This window comes from Musa acuminata, chromosome BXJ2-7 (genome assembly GCF_036884655.1).
Source record: "Musa acuminata AAA Group cultivar baxijiao chromosome BXJ2-7, Cavendish_Baxijiao_AAA, whole genome shotgun sequence".
NCBI classification, from domain to species: domain Eukaryota; kingdom Viridiplantae; phylum Streptophyta; class Magnoliopsida; order Zingiberales; family Musaceae; genus Musa; species Musa acuminata.
In genome coordinates this window covers 10381187-10404144 of record NC_088344.1, presented here as the reverse complement: position 1 = coordinate 10404144, position 22958 = coordinate 10381187, and the positions used below count along the sequence as shown (strand labels likewise).

The following is a 22958-nucleotide window of genomic DNA, read 5'->3' as shown; positions in this document are numbered from 1 at the left end:
ACAAAATGATTTAGTCAAACACATAAAAGATTAAATATATATTTTTTATTTTACCTTTTTACCCTTATTGCAACGATACTTTTTTATTAGATGGAGCCATGACATGGCATCATTTTATTAGATGATAAGTCTAACAAAGTCACGACAGGACATCATCTTATCAGATGAAAGATGTTAGATGTTAACGAAAGGATATGAGAAATAATCTCTAATTTCATCTTTTTTTTTTCTTTGTACGTTCAATTTTATGTTTATGTTGGTACTGGGACATTTTTAATGATCCTTCATGAGCATGCATCTACATCCGATTGTATCTTGGGATGATATTCCTGAAAAAACATATATATGACAATAAATATAGCTTAGGACAGTAAATTATGCTTCTAGGTTTTTTTTTTTTCTGTTTTTTTAATTCTATCTATAAATTATTTCATTAGATTTTTTTATCAAAATATATTTGTACTTGCTAATTTCTAACATATCTAATATCATAGATGGCTGTGACCAGGCAACCATTCGAGTTTATAGATAAACCAATGTTCATGAATAAAATTTGAGACCAATAATATATTTGATGGCACCGGAGCACGCCATTCAATACGTAGCATGACTTCTCTTGTCTTCGTGTCCAAGTCAATACACCCTAAACTTCTTACATGAGCATTAAAAAAAAGAGAAGAGCCCAGTGGGAAAAACCATCATTTGAACACTCTAATATTGTCTCCAAATCTTGACTTGAATACATAACACGATTTAACAGAAGTTTATAGGATGAGCGATCCAAATAGAAGTATAGCTACGGATTATGAATCCAAACACCTCGACGGGGCAGTTTCCAAGACTCGGTGGTATGATTCCTTGTAGTTTATTGATGGTCAGGTCAAATTGGTTCAGCACAGTAAGATTGCGGAGGATTCCTCCAGTGAACAAGTTTGTGCCCAATTCTAGGAGTCCTAACCTTGGAAGGCTTCCCAGCGTCGATGGAATATTGCCACTGAGAAGGTTAGCGAACAACCAGAGTGCAGTCAAACCACTGAGGTTCCCAATCCCTGCAGGAATGCTTCCGGCCATTTGGTTATTCTGGACGGCGTGCAATTCCATGGTCGTCGATAAATTGGCTATGGATCTTGGTAACGCGCCTGCAAGATTATTGCCTGGTAGGATCAAATATTTTTGGTTGGTGCTGTTGATGTTGATAGGAAAAGAGGATAGAGATATCAAATCGAGGAAGAGTATGATAAGCTTTCTATCTTCTATATTTCTCTCAAGAAGAATATTTTTACAATTTCAGAAACTCTCTTACTCTCATGACCCAACATATGGAGTTTATATAGTCCCCAAAGATACATTATATTAATTGTATTCAAGATGAATCATTCTCTTTCAAGAAACCCTTTCAAGAATCAATAACCAATTTGACTTATCCTTCTATAGACTTTTAATCCAATTTTTCTTCTTGATGTATTGATTCTCCCACTTGATGCAATGAACCTTTTTATGCCTCTTGAACAAGTTTAATTCCAACATTCTCCCCTCTTAAACTTGTTCCATCCAGCATGCCAAGTTTTCTTCGAAGTTGTTGAAATATTTCAAATTTAAGAGGTTTTGTGAGTATATCAGCCACTTGTTCACTTGTCTTGACATGATGTATCTCCACTTCTTTATTTTTGATATGATCTCTTATGAAATGAAATCTTGTATCGATATGCTTCGATCTTTCATGATAGACTGGATTCTTGGCTAAGGCAATAGCTGATTTGTTATCAACATAAATCTTGGTTGACTTCTCCTGTGGCATATGAAGTTCTTGGAGTAATCTTCTTAGTCATATTGCATGACAAACACTAGAAGAAGCTGCTATATATTCTGCTTCACAACTTGATAGAGCAACGATTCGTTGCTTTTTTGAAGACCAAGTGAATGTAGCTTTACCAAAATAAAATACAAATCCAGTTGTACTCTTCCGATCATCGTAGCTTCCGGCCCAATCACTGTCACTATATCCAATGAGCTCCAACTTTTTAGATGATGAATAGAACATTCCATACTCAATTGTTCCTTTGATATATCGTAAAATTCTTTTAGCGACATTTAAATGAGATGTCTTTGGAACTTCCATAAATCTACTTATTAAACCAACTCCAAATAGTATATCAGGTCGAGTGCATGTCAAATACCTTAAACATCCAACTAGACTTTTATAATAAGTTAGATTAATGTATGTACCTTCACCTTCCTTGGTCAACTTGGTGCCATATTCAACAGGTGTATCTGTAGGATGACAATCTTCCATGGAAAACTTCTTTAAAACCTCCTTTGCATAATTTTCTTGTGAGATAAAAATTCCTCCATTATCTTGGATAACTTCGATACCAAGGAAATAAGTCATTAAGCCCAAGTCGGTCATCTCAAACTCCTTTTTCATAGAGTGCTTAAAATATATAATCATGGAGCTACTATTGCCTGTAAATATTAAATCATCTACGTACAGGCATACAAACAAGATATCTCCATTAGAGTTAGATTTCGTATAGAGAGCATATTCATGTGGACATTTAGAAAAACCATTTTGAATAAAATAAGCATCTATTCGAGAATTCCATGCTCGTGGGGCTTGTTTAAGCCCATAAAGAGCTCTCTTTAACTTATATACTTTGTCCTCTTGTTCTTGAATAATAAAACCAGGGGGTTGTTGAATATATACCTCTTCTTCAAGAACTCCATTAAGAAATGCTGATTTGACATCCATTTGTAAAATTTTCCATTTCATTTGAGCTGCTAGAGAGATAAGTAATCTTACTGTCTCCAATCGAGCAACTGGCGCAAATACTTCTTCATAATCAATTCCATATTGTTGTTTATATCCCTTTGCAACCAATCTGTATTTCTCCACCTCTCCTTTTGCATTTCTTTTTGTTTTGAAGATCCACTTAACACCGATAGCTTGGTGGTCTTCTGGAAGTGTAGTAAGCTCCCATGTATTATTTTTGTTAATGGCATGAATCTCTTCATTCATAGCTTGTCGCCATTTTTCATCTCTATAAGCTTCTTCAAAGGTTAATGGATCATATCCTGCAAAAAGACAAAATAATGAAAGTTCATCATTGTTAGTATCAATCCTTCGAGTTACTTCATATAGGTCCTGAATTGGTCTTGTCCTTCTTATAATTGGACTTCTTAAATCATGTGACCTAGCTGATCTAGGTGATGATTCCAGCACAGCCACTTCGGTGCTTGCTTGTATTATATCATCTTCTTCTGAAGCTACAGTTTTCTTATGCTGCTCATCACTTTTCCAGTTCCAAATCTGTTGTTCATCAAACTCAACATCTCTTGACATCACAACTTTATTTGTGATATGATTGTAGAGTTTGTAACCACTGGAATTCTCCGGATAACCTAACAAAATACATTTCTGGCTTTTATCCTCCAATTTCGTTCTCTTTTCTTCTGGTATCTTGGCAAATGCAACACTTCCAAAAATCCTTAAGTGATCAACTCTTGGTTTTTGTAAGCTCCATGCTTCTTCTGGTGTAACATTACCAATTCGCTTTGTCGGAAACCTGTTAAGCAAATAAACTGCACAAGCAACAGCATCACCCCAAAATTCTTTCGAAATTTTTCTTTCCTTTAACATGCATCGGACCATATTAAGGATAGTCCTATTTTTTCTTTCCGAGACACCATTTTGTTGAGGTGTGTATGGCATGGTGAATTGATGTAGAATTCCATTATTTCTACAAAAACTTTCAAATTCATTTGATATATATTCACCACCTCTATCTGTTCTTAAACATTTAATCTTACAACAACTTTGTCTTTCAACCAAATCCTTAAATTCTTTGAATTTGCTTAAAACTTCTTTCTTTTCTTTTAACATGTAAACCCAAGTTTTGCCACTATGATCATCAGTAAATGTAAGAAAATACCTGCTTCCTCCAAGTGTTACTGGATTGATAGGGCCACAAACATCCGAGTGCACCAGATCGAGTCGATGCCATGCTCTTTTTGTTCTTCTCACTTTGAAAGGCTTTCTTTCTTGCTTACCCATGACACATACTTCACACAATTTTGCTGGGTGATCAATTTTTGGCATTCCTGTCACCATATTATACTTCTCTAGAAGTTTCAAAGCCTCGAAATTTAAATGAGCATATCTAAGATGCCAAAGTGTAGAAATATCCTCAATATCAGCTTTAAAATAATTTGATTGATAAAAAATATTCAAATGTAGAGGAAACATTCTATTCCTTGCCATTTTCACATGTGATATCAGTGTTTTATTCTTATCACGAATTGAGAGAGCCATATCTTTCATCTCAATTTCATAACCTTTTTCAAGTAATTGTCCCAAGCTTAAAATATTATTTTTCATATCAGGAACATAATAAACATCTGAAATGCATACTTCCTTGCCATTATTAAGTTCAAGGAGAATTTTACCTTTGCCTCTTACTGGTCTTTGAGACAAATCGCCAAATGTAATGTTCCCGGAATAACTTGTATCTATTTCTGAAAATAGCTCTTTGATGCCACACATATGATTTGAGGCTCCTGTATCTAGATACCATGTCATAGACTGATCATTTTTCAAATTTTCATAACTCATTAGCAAAACTTGATTTTCCTTCTTTTCTTCCTCAACAAAATTTGCCTTATCACCTTGATTGTTAGGATTATAATAACATTCATAAGAGTAATGTCCATACCTTTTGCAAACATAGCATTGTATTTTAGACCTTTTAGAGTTTCTGCCACGTCCACGGCCTCGGCCACGTCCTCGACCATAACCTCGGCCTCTTTGGCTATAATTTTCTCCAACATCTTCACTGTTTGGAGATTCTTGATTGGTCTGATTTCTGCCTCCTCTTCCTCTTTGTCCTCCTCCTCTTCCTCTTTGAGAATTTGATTCTCTTTTGTTTTCAAGAGCAAACTTAGCTTGTAGTGCTTGCTCCATAGTTTTCTCTTCTCCTCTTTTTGTAATCCTTTGTTCATGAACTTGAAGGGAACCCATAAGTTCTTCTAAAGATATCTTTTTCAAATCTTTAGATTCTTCAATCGCAACAGCAATAAAATCAAATTTCGGATCTAGAGATCTCAATATTTTTTCTATTACTCTCTGATCATTTACTTGTTCACCATTTCGTCTCATTTGATGAACAATAGAAATAATTTTTGAGAAGTAATCAGAAATGGTTTCAGAAGTACCTTGTTGTAATTTCTCAAACTCGACTCGTAAAACTTGTAGACGAAGTTTCTTTACCTTATTAACACCACCGAATGCTCTTTGAAGCATTTCCCAAGCCTCCTTTGAAGTATTTGCTGGAGCGATGATCTCGAACATTGTATCATCAAGGCCTTGGTAGATTGTGAACAAAGCCTTTTTCTCCTTCTTCCTTCTTTCTTTGAGTTGTTTTCTTCCTTCTGCATTCATTGTTCCTTCTTCTGCTGGACTTGGTTCAGCAAATCCATCTTCTACAAACTCCCATACATCTTGGGAGCCTAGAAGAACCTTCATTTGGATGCACCATATGTCATAATTTTCTTTTGTCAATCTGGAGATTTGGAGTTGGATGGCACTTGAGGAAGAAGACATAGCTTAACCTATGCTCTGATACCAAATGTTGATGTTGATAGGAAAAGAGGATAGAGATATCAAATCGAGGAAGAGTATGATAAGCTTTCTATCTTCTATATTTCTCTCAAGAAGAATACTTTTACAATTTCAGAAACTCTCTTACTCTCATGACCCAACATATGGGGTTTATATAGTCCCCAAAGATACATTATATTAATTGTATTCAAGATGAATCATTCTCTTTCAAGAAACCCTTTCAAGAACCAATAACCAATTTGACTTATCCTTCTATAGACTTTTAATCCAATTTTTCTTCTTGATGTATTGATTCTCCCACTTGATGCAATGAACATTTTTATGCCTCTTGAACAAGTTTAATTCCAACAGGTGCAGTTGGATAATGCGTCAAAAAGACTCCAGTCAGCAGCATTCCTTGCTTCTAGCTGACTAGAATCAAGACTCAATGATTTTAAACGTCGTAACGATCCAAGACGTTTAGGAATCATGCCGGTGAAGAAGTTGACATCCGGTTGAATGGCTTCTAATATCTTATGGAAGAGACCCGACATGTTGGTTACTTTGGAGGTCAAGCTCCATGAGAGAGGAGATGTTCCAAATGGAGGGTGGGATGACACCCCTAAAATTGTTCCCCGCTAGGGCGGTTAGGTTTGCTACTGTGGAAGGAATGGTTAGGTTTGCTACTGTGGAAGGAATTGTGTCGGTAAGTAGAACTAGTCTCAGAAAATTTATCAAAGAGTAATTTTGATAACCCAACAAAGATAATAAAGCAGAAAAAATAAAAAAAGCGACAAGAACATCAGATTTACGTGGTTCGATCAATTGACCTACATCCACAGATGAAAGAGGAGCAAATCACTACTATAAAAGAGAGACTATTACAAATGCTTTATAAAGATGTTCCTAGGTCATAAAACACCAGAAATTACTGAACAAGAAAAGCCTAGAGCAAACAATTAGATTTTCTTGTGATGTATCTGACTTCAAAGCCTAAGCCCTTATTTATAGTTCCAATAGAAGATAACAAGCTTGATTTTACTGATGTGGGACTATTGGGACTTGCCAAACTAATAAATCTCTACCTTAGCATGTCCTAACAAAACTTGCTCCACCTTTTTCATAAAGCCCCAATGGGCAATCATCAACAATGTACACCAACCAAGTCCAAGCACTGCTTGAACTTGTAAACCAGAAGAAGTTTCATAAGCATATCAGTTGGATTGTCCTTCGTATGAATTTTCTGAACAAGGATCTTTCCCTCAATAATAATATCTCATTTACATCCAATAATTTTCTTACTTGAAGACGGCTTCACAAGATCCCAAGTTCTATTCCGATGGAGAGATTCAATTTCTTCATTCATCGCGATCAACCACTTAGCAGAATTATCACAAGAAACTGCATCTGAGTAGGAAGTAGGCTCACCAACTTCACTTGTTTCTTTTGCAACAGACAAACATATGCAACCAAATTTGTATATTTTTGTGGTGGTCGAATATTTCTCCGTGGTCTATCCTTGGTTATGAAATATTACTCTTCTTTTGAATCAACTTCGTTAGTAGACTCAGAACCATCTATCAGTATTCTTTGAGTAGAAGAGTTAGAACTACTAATCTCAAGCTCTACCTGCTTCTGCGCACTATCATTTGTACAACTAGTAGATTCATTTTTGGAAGATAACATAGATAATTCATCAAAAGTAACATCTCTACTGATTACAAATTTTGGGGATTTGGGATCAGAACACCATAATCTGTATCCTTTCACCCTAGAAGCATACCCAAGGAAAATGTATTTTTTAGCTCGAGGCTCTAATTTTCCTTCATTTATATGCATGTATACTGGACACCTAAAAATTTTTAAATCAGAGTAATCAGCACGAGTACTTGACCAAACTTCCTCCGGAGTTTTAAAGTTAAGTGTTGTAGAAGGAGCGCGGTTGATAACGTAACAGGCCATATTAATTGTCTCTGCCCAAAAGTCCTTTGTCAACTCTGCATTTGAGATCATACACCTTGCTCTCTCCAAGAGTGTTTTGTTCATACGTTCGGCCATACTATTTTGTTGAGGCGTCATCCTAACAGTGCGATGTCGAACGATTCCTTCATTTTTGCAAAATTCATCAAAGTCACCTTCACAAAATTCTATGCTATTTTCTGTTCGAAGCTGCTTAACCTGTTTACCTGTTTGCTTTTCAATCAAAGCCTTCCATTGTTTAAAGGTTAGAAAAATATCATTTTTATGATTCAGAAAATAAACCCAAACTTTCCTTAAATAATCATCAATGAAAGTCAACATATACCTAGCACCACTCTTAGACTGAACATGAGCTGGACCCCAAAGGTCTGAATGAATATAGTCAAGAGTATCTTTTGTTTTGTGAACTGCCGGAGAATTGAAGCCGACTCTTTTCTGCTTTCAAAAAATGCAGTATTCACAAAAATTTAGTGGCACAGTACTCTGTCCGCAAAGTAGACCCCTTTTACTCAATATGCTCAAACCTTTTTCACTCATATGACCCAAACGCATATGCCATGATTTGGTGATGTCAGAATCAGACAATGATGATGACGAGACTGCAATTGAGCCTGTGATAGTAGTTCCCTGCAAAATATACAAGCTACTAGACCTACAAGCTTTCATAACAACAAGAGCACTTCTAGAAACTTTCATAACTCCACCTTCAGTTGTGTATTTACACCCAAGGGCCTCTAGGGTGCCTAAAGAGATGAGATTCTTTTTTAAATCAAGAACATGTCTAACATTAGTGAGCGTCCTCACAATACCATCATGTATTTTAATTTGGATTGTTCCTCTACCAACAACATCACATGCTACATTATTGCCCATCAAAACAATTCCACCATTACAAGATTCATATGTGGAAAACAAATCTCTATTAGGACACATGTGATAAGAACAACCCGAATCTAAAATCCATTCATTTTTAGACCTCGTCCTATTATCAGTAGCAAAGAAAATATTTTCATCATTCTCATCAGCTACTACACTAGCTTCAGTAGACTCAGTAGATTTCTCAACAATTTTTTCCTTTTACTTTAATTTATTTTTTAATTTAAAGCAATCAGCCTTAATGTGCCTCATTTTATGACAATATCTGCATTCCAAATTTGTATGTCTAGATTTAGATCTACCACTGTCAAATTCTCTTTTATCCATTCTCCCCATAACAACCAAACCTTCAGTCTAATTCTCTCTATTTTCCCCAGTGATATCCATATCTATCTGCTTAGATTTTAGTGCAGATTTAATTTCCTGATACAAAATTATTTCTTTTCCATAAATCATAGTATCACGGAAATGCTTAAAAGATTGGGGAAGAAAACACAAAAGTAATAGGACCTTATCCTCATCATCAATTTTTGCATCTATATTCTCCAAATCCATAACCAAGGAATCAAACTTATCAAGATATCAGAGTATAGATGTACCTTCAGTCATTTGAAGCATATACAAACTCTACTTCAAGTAGAGACGATTCTCTACTGTCCTCTTCGTATACAAGGCTTTAAGCTTGTCCCACATGCTCTTAGTCGTAGTGTCCGTAGCTACCTCCCGTAAAACCTCATCAGAGAGATTTAGAATAACGCTATAAGATCCCGAAACTAGGCTCTGATACCAGTTTGTTAGAGCTAACCCCAGGAAATTTATCAAAGGATAATTTTGGCAACCCAACAAAGACAATAAAGCGGAAAAAATAAAATAAGCAATAAGAACATCAGATTTACGTGATTCAAGAGGAGCAAATCACTACTATAAAAGAGGGACTATTACGAATGCCTTAGGAAGATGTTCTTAGGCCATAAAACACCGGATATTACTGAACAAGAAAAGCCTAAAGCAAATAATTAGGTTTTCTTGTGGTGCATCTGACTTCAACGCCCAGACCCTTATTTATAGTTCCAATAGAAGATAACAAGTCTGATTTTCCCGATGTAGGACTATGAGACTTGACTTCACGCACGGATGATATATTCTTTCGACTATAATCGGTTAGTTATTTGGGATGAGCTTTTGTGGGTTTTGGTGAATTGGCCAATGGTGGGGCTTGATGTTGAGTCGATATTGTGACATGATTTGATTGATATGAAGTATGTCACTCAAAGAATAAGTAAAATCTTTTGAGTTTAGTCGTAGGAAGTCGATAAATTTATTCATTAGCTACTCAATATCGGAGGAAGTTGATAAATTTTTCTATTCGCTTCTCAATAGCGTAGCATCAACTTTGACCATCCGATCGAGTCAGTTTGGATCCATAGGAATCTTCATAAGTAGTAATGTTGAGATTCTCATGTGTCACTTCAAAGCTCATCAATTCTACTATTAGTTGAAAACTTCTGTCGTCGTATAGTATATTGATATCATTAACATGGAATTGGTTGGAAGTGAGTGTACAATGATTGCATTATAAATCAATAGGACATCCACGATTATAAACTTAGTTTTTATCATTGAATAAGTTTTAGGTCCAAAAGTGACATAGAGGTATGTGATTGCAAGGGGAGATGTGAAGTTTTCAGTGAAGCTGGTGAGAGGAGAAAATTAGTTGTAAGTTTTTTTCAATTAAGTCAAAATTTTGTAAACTAATCATAGTATAGGATATTGGTCTAACTTCTAATGTCAATCAAAATTCATTTAATCAAGATATTAAAGATCCTAAGTGACAAAAATAGGGTATTATTATAATCAGGATCTATGTACTCATCTTCCTCTTTAAAGGTGATTACTAGATCTCCTTTTTTGGTTGATGCCTCTCTATGTAATTTTTTCTTTCATAGGTCCTTTGAGTTGTGTTGTTATCTTTTTTTAGTCAATCAATTATAACATCAGCTTAGTGCTCAATCAGACCTTGTGATTGTGGGGTTGTCTCTTATACTCGTGAGAGAAAATGATCCAAATAAGCTCTTTAATTTATCATTTTAGATCATAGTAGTCCTATATATTATGATTATGATCCTAGTAAAATCAATAATATTTTAGCTTATCTATTCTTACAAATGGAGTTCTTATTAGATGAGATGAGGCACTCGTAAGAACCCTATCATCCTTATTTAAAGAAATATTTTAATATAAAAATATCGAGGAGGATGAACTTCTTTCCGGGAGAGTACAATCCTCATGAGGAATTGTGTGTCGAGGAAATGTTAATATTGATGTTTACAGGTGTGACCAAATCAAATGCTTCTAGCAATCTTTAATTATATATGATTTTGTGCAATACCACAGTTTAGTATGGAAAAGAAAACTTAATTTAATCTATCAAGGTTTGATATGTGTATATCTATTAAATTTGGTTTATATAATTTAAATTATCGATCCAATCTTAATAAAATTAATAGATCAATTATCATATGAGGATGGACGGTAACAAATGGTACCCCAACGATCTAGTGTTAGACATCATGAGCCTCACATGCACTACTATCACCTCAGGTGCACTTTTGATATCTCAACTGAGTGATCCAAGCTCAATACTTAACATTTTACTTATGATTCCACTCATATCCTATATATATATATATATATATATATATATATATATATATATATATATATATATATATATATATATATATATATATATATATATATATATATATATATATATATATATATATATATATATATATATATATATATATATATATATATATATATATATATAATAAATTATCGCATTTCTACTTTCACATAGGAGTGCAATGAAAAATACATAATTTTAAAATTAAAATTTACTAACTTACTAAACAAAATGATAGGATTTTTTTTATACACAGTATTTTTGGCACCATATATAATTAAACATCTAACCAAAAGAAAACATAAATATAATATATCCAAAATTTATATAAACAAAATATGCCAAGGTTATCATCCATATCTAGACTTATATATGCTTACTTCCCTACCCAATCACTTGGGTATAATGAATAATTATTTAGTAAGTATAATCATTTATAACTTTATTTAGGTGAGCATGTATAATGTCACATATATATATCATAGTTCATCCTACGACTTTTTTAGCAAGTATAGTCCTATAACATAACATATGAAAATAAAGAGACAAAATTCTATATCAAAATAATTTAAAATACTTATATACACATGTAGTAAACATTATAAATTCGTGGACTTTTATACTCTATATCATACAATATATATGCACTCTCACATCGCATGTCATTATAATATATACGTACACTTATACATCGTACGTCATAATATATATACATGCATTCTTATACTATTATAACATATACGTGTATTGCACGTCATAATATATTCATACACTTATACACCACATGTCAAAGAAAACACATGCACTCCCACATCATATATCATCATATATGCATGCATACAATACATTTTCATCATAATTTATATATTTTTATACTTATAAAATATATATTATTAAATATCAGATTTTGATGATGAAATCAATTGATAAGTTTGTGATCTAATATGCATTTTGAGTGACGTACGACTAGCTTCAATCATAGAGAGACAATTTGATTAAAGCAGGAAGAATCAATATTATGTCGGAGTGGAACGTATTAGAAGATTGGACGTCGAGCCGAAAGATCGATTGACATGTCGACAGAAGATTTTGTGCTATGATTTCGGGCATCGGGCCAAGATTGGACATTGTGCCAAAGAAATCGAATAGTTGCGAGAAATAACATGCCGATTGGGCAATTTGTCGAAGGAGAGGACAATGCAAAGGGTCGGACAAAACGTCGGATAATCCAATGACGTATCGGACAATATGTGATTAATACTTTATAATAATTATTTAGATTGAAATAATTTTAATTCTAACTAGATTGATTTAGAATGTAATTAAAGCTCGAGAACAGGACGACGATGCATGGGTACACATTGTCAGTGGTAGCAGCCATTTGACTTCCAACTACCAATCCATGTACCTCTTTCCCCATTCTGTCGCCGTCGTCCTCATCTTTCGATCGCTTTGCCTTTGCTGTACGTGGTCCGTCGTCACTCCATGATATCAATGGTGATATCTCCTTAGCAATTGAATCATGGTGTATGTTATCACTAGGGAGAGATCAAAACTATATGTTGCCGATGAATTGAGACCGAAAGGTGTTTCCTTTCACCGAACTCTCAATGAATCGTTCAACAGCTCCTTGTTAAACGTCAATAAGAACAATAAGCCCACCGTTCCTCAAAGTTAGTAGACGACGGGACCATCGAACATGGCCCTGCTAATGATTTTATATCCTTTTCTTGTTGCTTGTGTGATCGGTTTCGGTCAAACAAGTAAGGCTACTTAAGATCGTAGACGTCGTTGGTCAAAGTTCGCAATCGGGGGTCGTTCTGCGTTTCACATGAGCGTGTGAACTGTGATCACGAACAGCGCAAGTTCATGTTGCTGCTGCTGCTGGATCTTCTCTTTATGCTCTTCGGACGTCACCACGCCAATTATTTTATTTGATTGAGCAAGTGAATTTGATACGTTCCATACCATCTCGGAAGTTGCTGCATAAACTCCAGAAAGAATTTATGAACAAATTGACTTTTGGCATCGATCTCGAAGATAGTTATTTCTCTTATCGCTACTATTTGAATCAAGATTATTTATTATATTTGTTACAGGATTATTTTGGTCAAATTACAAGCGATATATAGATGTAAAATTAAAATCATTGTCGGTGTACCGAGGAAATGTTAATAGTGATGTTTATAGGCGTGGCCAAATGTTGATCAAATGCTTCGAGCAACCTTTAATTATATATGATTTTGTGCAATACCACGGTTTAGTTTCGAAACAAACTTAATTTAATCTATCAAGGTTTGATACGTGTATAACTATTAAATTTGGTTTATATATTTTAAATTATTGATCCAATCTTAATAAAATTAATTGGTCAATTATTATATTAGGATGGACGGCAACAAATGGTACCCAAACGATCTAGTATTAGAAGCCTCGCATGCACTATTATCACCTCACGTGCACTACTGTGATATCTCAACCAAGTGATCCAGGTTCAAATATTTTGCTTGTGGTTCCACTCATATATTCTACATGTCTGATTAAAATAAAATATTATATTTCTATTTTCATTATTTTTATCAGTAGGAGTACAATGAAAAGTCCATAATCTTAAAAATTAAGATTTACTAACTTACTAAACGAAATATTAAAAATTAAAATTTACTAACTTACTAAACAAAATGATAGACTTTTATCTATACATAATATTTTTGACACCAATATATAATTAAGCATCTAATCAAAAGAAAGCATAAATATAATATATCTAAAATTTATATACATAAAATATCCTTAGCTCATCGTCTATATCGCATGCATTTACACATGCTCACTTTCCTATCCAATCACTTGGGTGGGATATTAGTATTCTTACATAAAAAATATGATATATAGTGAGTAATGATTTAGTACGTATAATCCTTTATAGCTTTATTTAGATGAGCACGTATATTATCCTGTATATTGTATTAAATCCTATGATTTTTTTAGCAAGCATAGTCCTACAACATAACATATGAAAATAAAGAGTTAAAATTCTATGTCAAAATAATTTAAAATACTTATATACACATGTAGTAAATATTATAAATTTATGAGCTTTTATACTCTATAACATAATATATATATGCACTCTCATATTGCACGTCATTGCAATATATAAGTGTACTTCTATACTACACGTCCTAGAATATTCATGTACTCATATATCGCACATCAAAGAAAATACATGCACTCTCCCACCACAAATCATCATATATGCATGTATACAATATATTTTCATCATTATATATATAGCTCATACTTATCCCATGACAATTATATCATTCCAAAATATACTTTTCAAAATATACTATAAATATTATAATTTATATAATTATTATTTTATAGTAAATTAAACTTATATTTACCCGATTCAACTCAAAAATAAAAATGTTAATGAAAGATCATATTTTTTATTGATCTAGTCTATTAGAGAGCAATACACTTGTCAAAGTGGGAGCACATAATCATAAGATGTCTTAATTAAGAACTTTATCTCTTGAACTATTGATTTATAATAATTCACTATAATAATTTATAAAAAAAGTTTGATAAATTTTTTTATAAAATAAACTATACTTAACCTAAAAATACATCTAGATTGCACCATTAATTTTTTAATAATCCATTCTATAATCAAATGAACTAGTTAGTATCAATCAAACTATCAGACAATTATGTGAAAAAGTTTTGCTTCACTGGTCTATGTAACTAAATGATCTTGAATTATCATAAAATTTTATAAAAAACTAGGAGACATAAAACTAAATATACACTAAATTTTAGCTTAAAATAAAATTATTTGAAGGTTAAACTATCCTCCTAATTTATTACCAACACCTATTCTATTTTGCTGAAATTGAGTTAGAACTATCTAAATTTATAAACCTTATATGCTAGTGTATAGAGGTTGTATTCACTCAATTTTAAATCTTACATAACCTTAAATGAATCTTTTAAAATATATCAAAAGGTTAGAGCCTAATCATATTCTTGAGGGGCTAATTCAGCTTGAATAGTATCTCATATTAGGACACTCATACCTCCATGTATAAATATACTGAAGGTCTTAGAATTATAAGATATTCATATAAAATATATCTAAAAATTAAAGATAAATTAAAATTTTATGTTACTCAAAAGTAGCTAAAAAAATTAATCCAAAATTTGCAGAATTAAAATCCTAAATATAGTAAGGTAAAAAATTAGATTTTTCTTACCTCAAATTTTTTTAGAGTTAGGGTTTCTTAAGCTCCATAAATAAAGTTGACAAAATGGCTAAAGAAAAAGAGAAAGGATCATAAGTTATCAGATAAGTAAAAAAGATATAACTAAAATAAGGTAGAGGTACTTAAGAGGTATCTTGATGTCTATTATTCAATCCCATTAGATCTCATTTCAAGTTTCTTTTTACTGAAACAATTCTAATGTTGTAACAACTTTAATTGAGTTTAATTTAGTTTAATAAAGATAATATTTTTTATCTATGCTCATTCTTCAATCTGACTTATATATCTCAACATTTAGTATAATACTTTTTTTTTTATCTAAACTTATAAACCTTATATCCTAGTGTATAGAGGTTGTATTCACTCAATTTCAAATCTTACATAACCTTAAATGAATCTTTTAAAATATATCAAAAGGTCAAAGCCTAATCATATCCTTGAGGGGCTAATTCAGCTTGAATAGTATCTCATATTAGGACACTCATAACTCCATGCATAAATATACTAAAGGTCTCAGAATCATAAGATATTCATATAAAATATATCTAAAAATTAAAGATAAATTAAAATTTTATGTTACTCAAAAGTAGCTAAAAAAATTAATCTGAAATTTGTAGAATTAAAATCCTAAATATAGTAAGGAAAAAAAATTAGATTTTTCTTACCTAAATTTTTTTTTAAACCTCGGGTTTCTTGAGCTCCATAAATAAAGTTGACAAAATGGCTAAAGAAAAAGAGAAAGGAAAGTTATTAGATAAGTAAAGAAGATATAGCTAAAATAAGGTAGAGGTACTTAAAAGGGTATCTTAGATGTCTATTATTCAATTCCATTAGATCTCATTTCAAGTTTCTTTTTACTAATATAATTCTAATATTGCAGTAACTTCAATTGAGTTTAATTTAGTTTAATAAAGATAATATTTTTTTTATCTATGCTCATTCTTTAATCTCACTTATATATCTCAACATTTAGTACAACACTCTTTTTTTATTTGTATCTCTATTTAAATTTTTATTACTCCATCCATACATAAGTAACTTATTATCTTATATATATATATATGTGTGTGTGTGTGATTTAAAATTTAAACTTTGTTACTTTAATTATATTTAAATTCGTTCGAGCCTTAAGATTCACTTAGGGTCGATTACAAAATTCAACCGTCATTTCTAATCACTATATGTATATTTATTGTCATAACTTTAATCTTATACTCAAATCCGTTAGTACACTTAGGTTTGTTGTGCCAAAGGATCATGTTATTTTATTGTAAACTATACATAAAGCAAATATTAATTTTTTGTATGCTCAACTAATATTTCATAAAATATTGAGAATAATATTTTTAAAAAATGTATTTCAACCTTAAACGTCTAAAACATAAGTATGTCATTTATCATATTTATAAAATATAGATATCAGACATTATATCACTAAGTATGGATCATATATATATATATATATATATATATATATATATATATATATATATATATATATATATATATATATTGTGCTTCTATTATCATAGTAGCTATAGCTAAACATGTGTGAGACTCGGGCATTACGCAATCTATATTCCATTATGTTGGATCATGAAAGCATGTGATGGACAATCTTGTATTTTTTGTTTCATTAATTTTATTTCATGTAGTCTTTTACAAATATCAAAATTAGCATATATGCTCTTTTAAAACGTATGTTTATTCGAACAATACTGTGGGGAAATATAGCACGTCCCAAGTGAGAGAACTTTCGTTTTGGACCGGCATTCCTTGGTTTCCTTGCTAGGGTTATCTTTTGTAATGGGCTCTCGTTTTTCCTCATGGGTATTTGGGAAGCTAAGCCCATTTTGTACTGATCCATTAATTTGGGAATTGGTGTCCTCATGTTCTTTTAACATTGGAATTCGAAACTTTTCTCATTGGCTTTCGTTTTTCCTCATGTTCGATCTATTTTAGGGTTTTTTTTTTGTGTGGATATGGATATAGATTGAAATCTGTTCCGCCAAGTGGACCGTTTGTTCTCTTCACACCGATCAATTGAGGTCACTACAGATTTAGAATGACAAAGGATTTTTCACTCAGCTACCATGTAGCTTGATGCAGTTTAATGATGAACTCTACATAAGAAAGGCATCATACAACTAAGTCCACTGGACCAGCTTGTGAAGCACCGTATATTAATTAGGTGAGTGAGAAAAAGAAACGAAAAGAAAACAAATACCACAGAGCTTCTTTTATTATTATTATTATTATTCAGAAGGATCGAGCAAGCAACCTCTCTAACAATCCCTTGTGCTTCCCGATTCCGGATCATAATCTAGTGGTGGATCCATCCGTTCCTGATTGCAGTTAATTCACTGATGACATCTCGCATCAGCATTCGTTCTTGTGGGGATTCCTTGGCGCATCTGACGCCGATCCCGAGCGACAAGTTCACGCACTCCACTGCTTTGTCTCGAATGTAATCGGTGCCTTGAATGTGACCATTTGCAGCTTCACCTTCCTCGAAGTGCAGGTTTGGATCGATGATTTCGGAGACCCGCTCCGGGAGTGCCATCTCCACATATCGAGGAAGGCTGAGACCGTCCCTGAAACTTTCACCAGTAGGCCACTTCCCCGTGAGTGTTTCCAGCAGAAGTATCCCGTAACTATAGACATCCCCTTCGACCGAAACTTTGTTGGCCACTCCATACTCTGTATCATGAATCGGTAGGTTAAATGTACAAAGAGAAGAACTTGAGGAACACAACTGCGCAAATAATGGCATAAAAAGATAACATATTTTGCTCTTGGTTAATGCAATGTACCTGGTGCAACGTAACCGATGGACCCCTTGAATAACATGGAGGTAGAAGATCTTTGAGATGCTTCAGTAGGGCTTCTGTTGAGGAACCTCGCCAATCCAAAGTCTCCAACGTGAGCTACCATGTCATGGTCCAAAAGAACATTGCTCGGCTTTATGTCGCAGTGGACAATCGGCTCTGGCCCATGGTGGTGGAGGTAATCTAATGCGGAGGCCACATCGATCAAGATATTTAACCTTTGGATAAGGCTTAACGCCCGCGTCTGACCTTGCTCGTTTGCTTCTGGATGCACCCACTTCTCTAGGCTCCCATTCGGCATGAACTCATAAAGCAAAGCTTTGAAATCATTTCCCCGGTAATCTGTGCTTGTGCTAGCTGTTAAAATCTTGACGAGGTTCCGATGCCGGACATTTCTCAGCGCGTCGCATTCAGCAACGAAGCTCCTTGAAGCTCCTCTCTGTTGGAGGTCGAGTACCTTGACAGCAACAAGTTGGTATTCCTCGTAATTGAGTAACCCTTTGTACACCGAACCAAAGCTTCCCACGCCGATGAGATTAGCAGAAGAGAAACCATCTGTAGCTCTTAGCAACTCGGAATATGTGACCATCATATGTGGAACCATTCTGTTGTCTGCGGCACGAGGCTCCTTCTTCGACTTACGTATCCAACGATGAATGCCAAACAAAGCGAGGAGAAAGATTAGGCATATTATTCCCCCGGCAACTGAGATCGCGGCTACCAGCTTCCGGGATAAATGTGATGACCGGGTGGGGCAGGGAGGCAGGTTCAGAGCTTGGACACCCCCACAAAGCTTACTATTTCCAAGCACAGAGAACGCACTGAGGTTTGTGAAGATGCCATGTTTTGGAAGCTCACCCTCAAAATTGTTGAATGAGAGATTCAGATAGCTCAAGAACTTAAAATTCCCAAGAAATTCTGGTATGAGCCCGGACAAGTTGTTTCTTGAAAGATCCAGCGATTGGAGCCCCTTCAGCTGGCTAAATGACGAAGGGATTGATCCCTGGAAAGAATTCCCTGCCATGTCAAGACTATCGAGTTGTTGACAGTCACCAAGGGTTCTTGGAATTGTACCTGATAGTCTGTTGCCAGAGATTTCGAATTTACCAATATTTTTTAGTTTTCCAACTTCAGATGGCAGAGATCCTTCCAATGAATTGTAAGATACACTAAGTAACCTGGTGAGGGTGGGGATGGCCATAATTTCTTTCGGCACTGTGCCATTTAACTTGTTGACTGAAAGATCCAAGAGATTCAGAGGGCAGTTTCCAAGACTCGGAGGTAAGGATCCTTGCAGTTGATTCGAATGCAGGCGGAGTTCGAATAGCTGAGTTAGATGGCCAAGGGTTGCTGGGATTTCTCCTGTGAAGTAGTTCCTACTCAAGTCCATTATTTGTAAATTCGAAAGGTTTCCCACTGTTGCAGGGATTTTACCAGTGAAAAGGTTCGAGTTCATCCGAACCGAGGTCAAAGAAACCAGGTTGCCGATCTCTGCCGCAATGCTCCCAGCTATTTGGTTGTCGTCGATTTCAAACCATTCCAGGGTTGTAGAAAAATTGACGATCGATCGTGGCAGGAAGCCTCCGAGCTTGTTGCTTGTTATTTGCAAATATTTCAGGCTGCTACAGTTGGCTAAATCATCCAGGAAGCCCCATTCGACAGCATTCCTTGCTTCTAGCTGATTATAACTAAGATCAAAGTGATCTACCTTCTGTAAGGATCCCAAACCTCTGGGTATGGTGCCTGTGAATCTGTTCTTATATAGTAGAATGTCGATGAGGTTGGTAGCATTCGACAGTGAAATTGGAAGAGGCCCGTAAAACTGGTTGTCGTTGATGTGTAGTGCTTCAAGAAGGGGAAGTGTGATTCCCATATCCCGCGGAATAGACCCGGTAAAGTGGTTGCTCTGGAGCTCTAGGGTTCTGAGAGAGGAGAGGTTCCAAATGGAGGGTGGGATGACCCCTCCAAGATTGTTGAATGACACTCCAAGATAAGTGAGGGAAGTGAGGTTTCCGATCGCTGCAGGAACTGGGCCCACAAAGCCATTGGACAGTAAATCGAGAACAGTTAGATTCACGAGGTTTCCAATCTCAGATGGTATAATTCCAGTGAGTTGGTTATCATGCAAAAGAAGTATACTTAGTCTGACAAGATTCCCGATCCCCCGTGGAACAGGGCCTTCAAGTTTGTTGCTATACAAACTGAGATCATTCAAATTCACAAGGCTTCCAATTTCTGAAGGAATGCTTCCTGTGAGACGGTTGCTAAACAAACTAAGAACAGACAAATTCCCAAGGTTTCCAATTTCTGGAGGAATGCTTCCTGTGATACGGTTGTACGCTAAGTAGAGAAATTTCAACTTTGTCAAGGAACTGATATCGCTCGGAATCTTTCCTTCAAGTGTATTATTTCCCAAATAAAGATATTGTAGTTCTGAACAGTGACTAAGGTTGGGTGGGATGTCCCCTACAAGTTGATTATACGAGAATTGAAGCAAAATAAGAGAAGTCAAGTTCCCTATCGAGGCAGGAATGACGCCGGTGATTTGGTTGCTATTCAAGTAAAGTTGTTCGAGTCTGACAAGGTTCCCAATCTCTGAAGGAACAGATCCCGAAAGCTTATTGCGAGGCATGTCAAGAATAGTCAGATTCGAAAGGTTTCCAATCTCCAATGGGATTTTGCCCGTGAGTTGGTTTTCATGCAAATAAAGTTCTCTTAGACTGACGAGATTCCCGATCTCCGGAGGAATAGAATGTTCAAGGTTGTTGCTTGACAAATCGAGAGCAATCAAATTCGCAAGGTTCCCAATTTCTGGAGGTATGCTTCCTCTGAGGTGGTTGCCCCCGAGTGCGAGAAGCTTCAGATTTGACAAAGAACCGATATCACTAGGAATCTCTCCTTCAAGTGTATTATTTCCCAGGTAAATGTATTGTAGTTCGGAGCAATGGCTAAGGTTTTGTGGGATGACGCCTGTAAGTTGATTATGTGAGAGTTCAAGAAAGACGAGAGGAGTGAGGTTCCCTACTGAAGTAGGAACATTACCTGTGAGTTGGTTAACGTCCAAGTATAGTTCTTCAAGCCTGACAAGTTTCCCGATCTCTAGAGGAACAGATCCTGAAAGCTGGTTGACAGCCAAAGAAAGAGTCGTCAAACTTGTCATGTTTCCGATCTCAGATGGGATAGAACCGATGAGTTGGTTTTCATGCAAATAAAGTTCTCTTAGACTGACGAGATTCCCTATATCTGGAGGAATGCTTCCTTTAAGATGGTTGCCCCCGAGGTAGAGAATTTTCAGCTTTGACAAGGCACCGAGATCATTGGGAATCTCTCCTTCGAGGAGATTGTTTGACAAATCCATATATTGTAGTTCTGAGCAGCGGCCAAGGTTGTGTGGGATGGCTCCTACAAGTAGATTGTTTGACAGATCAACAACAGTGAGAGAGAAGAGGTTGGCTGTTGCTGAATAGTGCCATGGATGCTACTGTGACTTAGCTTTCAGGATTCTGAAGGTGCAAACAATTCTGAAGTTGCGACATCGGAATCATACCTCTTAGAGCGTTGGAACTCAGGTTTAGACGTTGAAGATGGGAAAGCAGGCCGATCTCCTGCGGGATGGGACCGTGAAGTCGGTTGTCGGCGAGTTGGAGCCTCCGGAGGAAGGTGAGGTTGGCTAGAGATGGAGAGATCTTACCGGCCAAATCGAGAGACTCCAGTTCCAAAGCTGTGACCCTCGGCAGATGACTCTGGTTGCGGCATGTCACACCTCGCCACCGGCAGAAATGGAGGGATTCATCGTTCCAGGAGGCCAATGCTCGGAATGGATCGGACACGAGGGACTTGAAGGACAGGAGCGCGAGGCGATCGATGTTCTCGTTGCTTGAATTCAAGGTGGATATGGAAGCCGATGAGGCCAGAGGACATGAGAGCATAAGAATTAGAAACGTTAAAGACGATGGCCAAAAGGCACATGCAGATGCGAAGCAGTGTGGTTTGCCCTCCATGGTAGGACTAACGAAGATCGACTCGGGTGGAGATATTATGTAGACCATAGGAGGGTTTCGTGGACTGACTCTTCAATTGCTTGAAATGTCGAGTGTGAATTCACATGGTACAAGCTTGAACTTTTCTAGAGTAACCTCGTATGATTTGATGGGGGTGATCAGGAAAATAATGGATCTGCATTAATAAAGAGGACGACGTAATAGATATCTAGCAGTTGTGATATGGACATAAGAGCACAAGAACCAGAAATGTCAAAGGCGATGGCCAAAAGTCGATACAGATGCGTTGCAGTGTGGCTTGCCCTCGACTTGGGTGGAGGTATTGCATAGATCATGGGAGGATATTGTCGACTAACAGTTGACTTGATATGCCTAGTGTGAATTCTCATGGTAAAGACTTTGACTTCTCTATAGCAACATCGTCACATGTTTGATGGTCATCAGGACAAGTAATCGGTCCACATTGATGGAAAAGACGATGCCCATAAATTTGTAGCGGTTGCTAATGGACTAACGTGAGAACTCTAAATTTTCTCTATCAAAGACATTAGAGTTGAAGTTAAATCATTAATGAGCTAATTTTATTTTAGTTTCGCATCGGAGTTGAGTAAAATCATTTTTCCTTCTTATAACTCGCTATAAAAGACATTAACTAATTTGATTGATAAGATTATTTAGTCAAACACATAAAAGATTAAATATGTATTGACTTTTTTATTT

At 35.3% G+C, this 22958-nt stretch overlaps 2 protein-coding genes across 2 annotated transcripts; both read right to left on the bottom strand.

The window, feature by feature from the left end:
- Positions 1-17685: 17685 nt before the first annotated feature.
- Positions 17686-19309, bottom strand: LOC103991871 (receptor kinase-like protein Xa21). Its single transcript, XM_018828793.2, has 2 exons — positions 18223-19309; positions 17686-18109 (listed from the first exon to the last, which is right to left on the bottom strand). The coding sequence occupies exons 1-2, from the start codon at positions 19259-19261 to the stop codon at positions 17733-17735; spliced, it is 1416 nt and encodes a 471-aa protein (XP_018684338.2). The 5' UTR covers positions 19262-19309; the 3' UTR covers positions 17686-17732.
- On the bottom strand, positions 19287-22238 carry LOC135618077 (LRR receptor-like serine/threonine-protein kinase GSO1). The gene is made up of 3 exons (XM_065118979.1): positions 21785-22238; positions 19416-21639; positions 19287-19311 (listed from the first exon to the last, which is right to left on the bottom strand). Exons 1-3 carry the CDS (start codon positions 22236-22238, stop codon positions 19287-19289), a joined length of 2703 nt encoding a protein of 900 aa, XP_064975051.1.
- Positions 22239-22958: the final 720 nt, after the last annotated feature.

Excerpts from the sequence above, each read along its gene's own strand:
- LOC103991871 (XM_018828793.2), bottom strand. The coding sequence starts at position 19,261 with ATGGCAGGGAATTCTTTCCAGGGATCAATCCCTTCGTCATTTAGCCAG. Across the intron at positions 18,110-18,222 it reads CATCGGTTACGTTGCACCAG|AGTATGGAGTGGCCAACAAA; the intron begins GTACATTGCATT and ends TTCATGATACAG.
- LOC135618077 (XM_065118979.1), bottom strand. The coding sequence starts at position 22,238 with ATGGAGGGCAAACCACACTGCTTCGCATCTGCATGTGCCTTTTGGCCA. Across the intron at positions 21,640-21,784 it reads GAGTTCCAACGCTCTAAGAG|GAGCCATCCCACACAACCTT; the intron begins GTATGATTCCGA and ends ATCTACTTGTAG. Across the intron at positions 19,312-19,415 it reads GCCATCCCCACCCTCACCAG|GTACAATTCCAAGAACCCTT; the intron begins GTTACTTAGTGT and ends ACAGACTATCAG.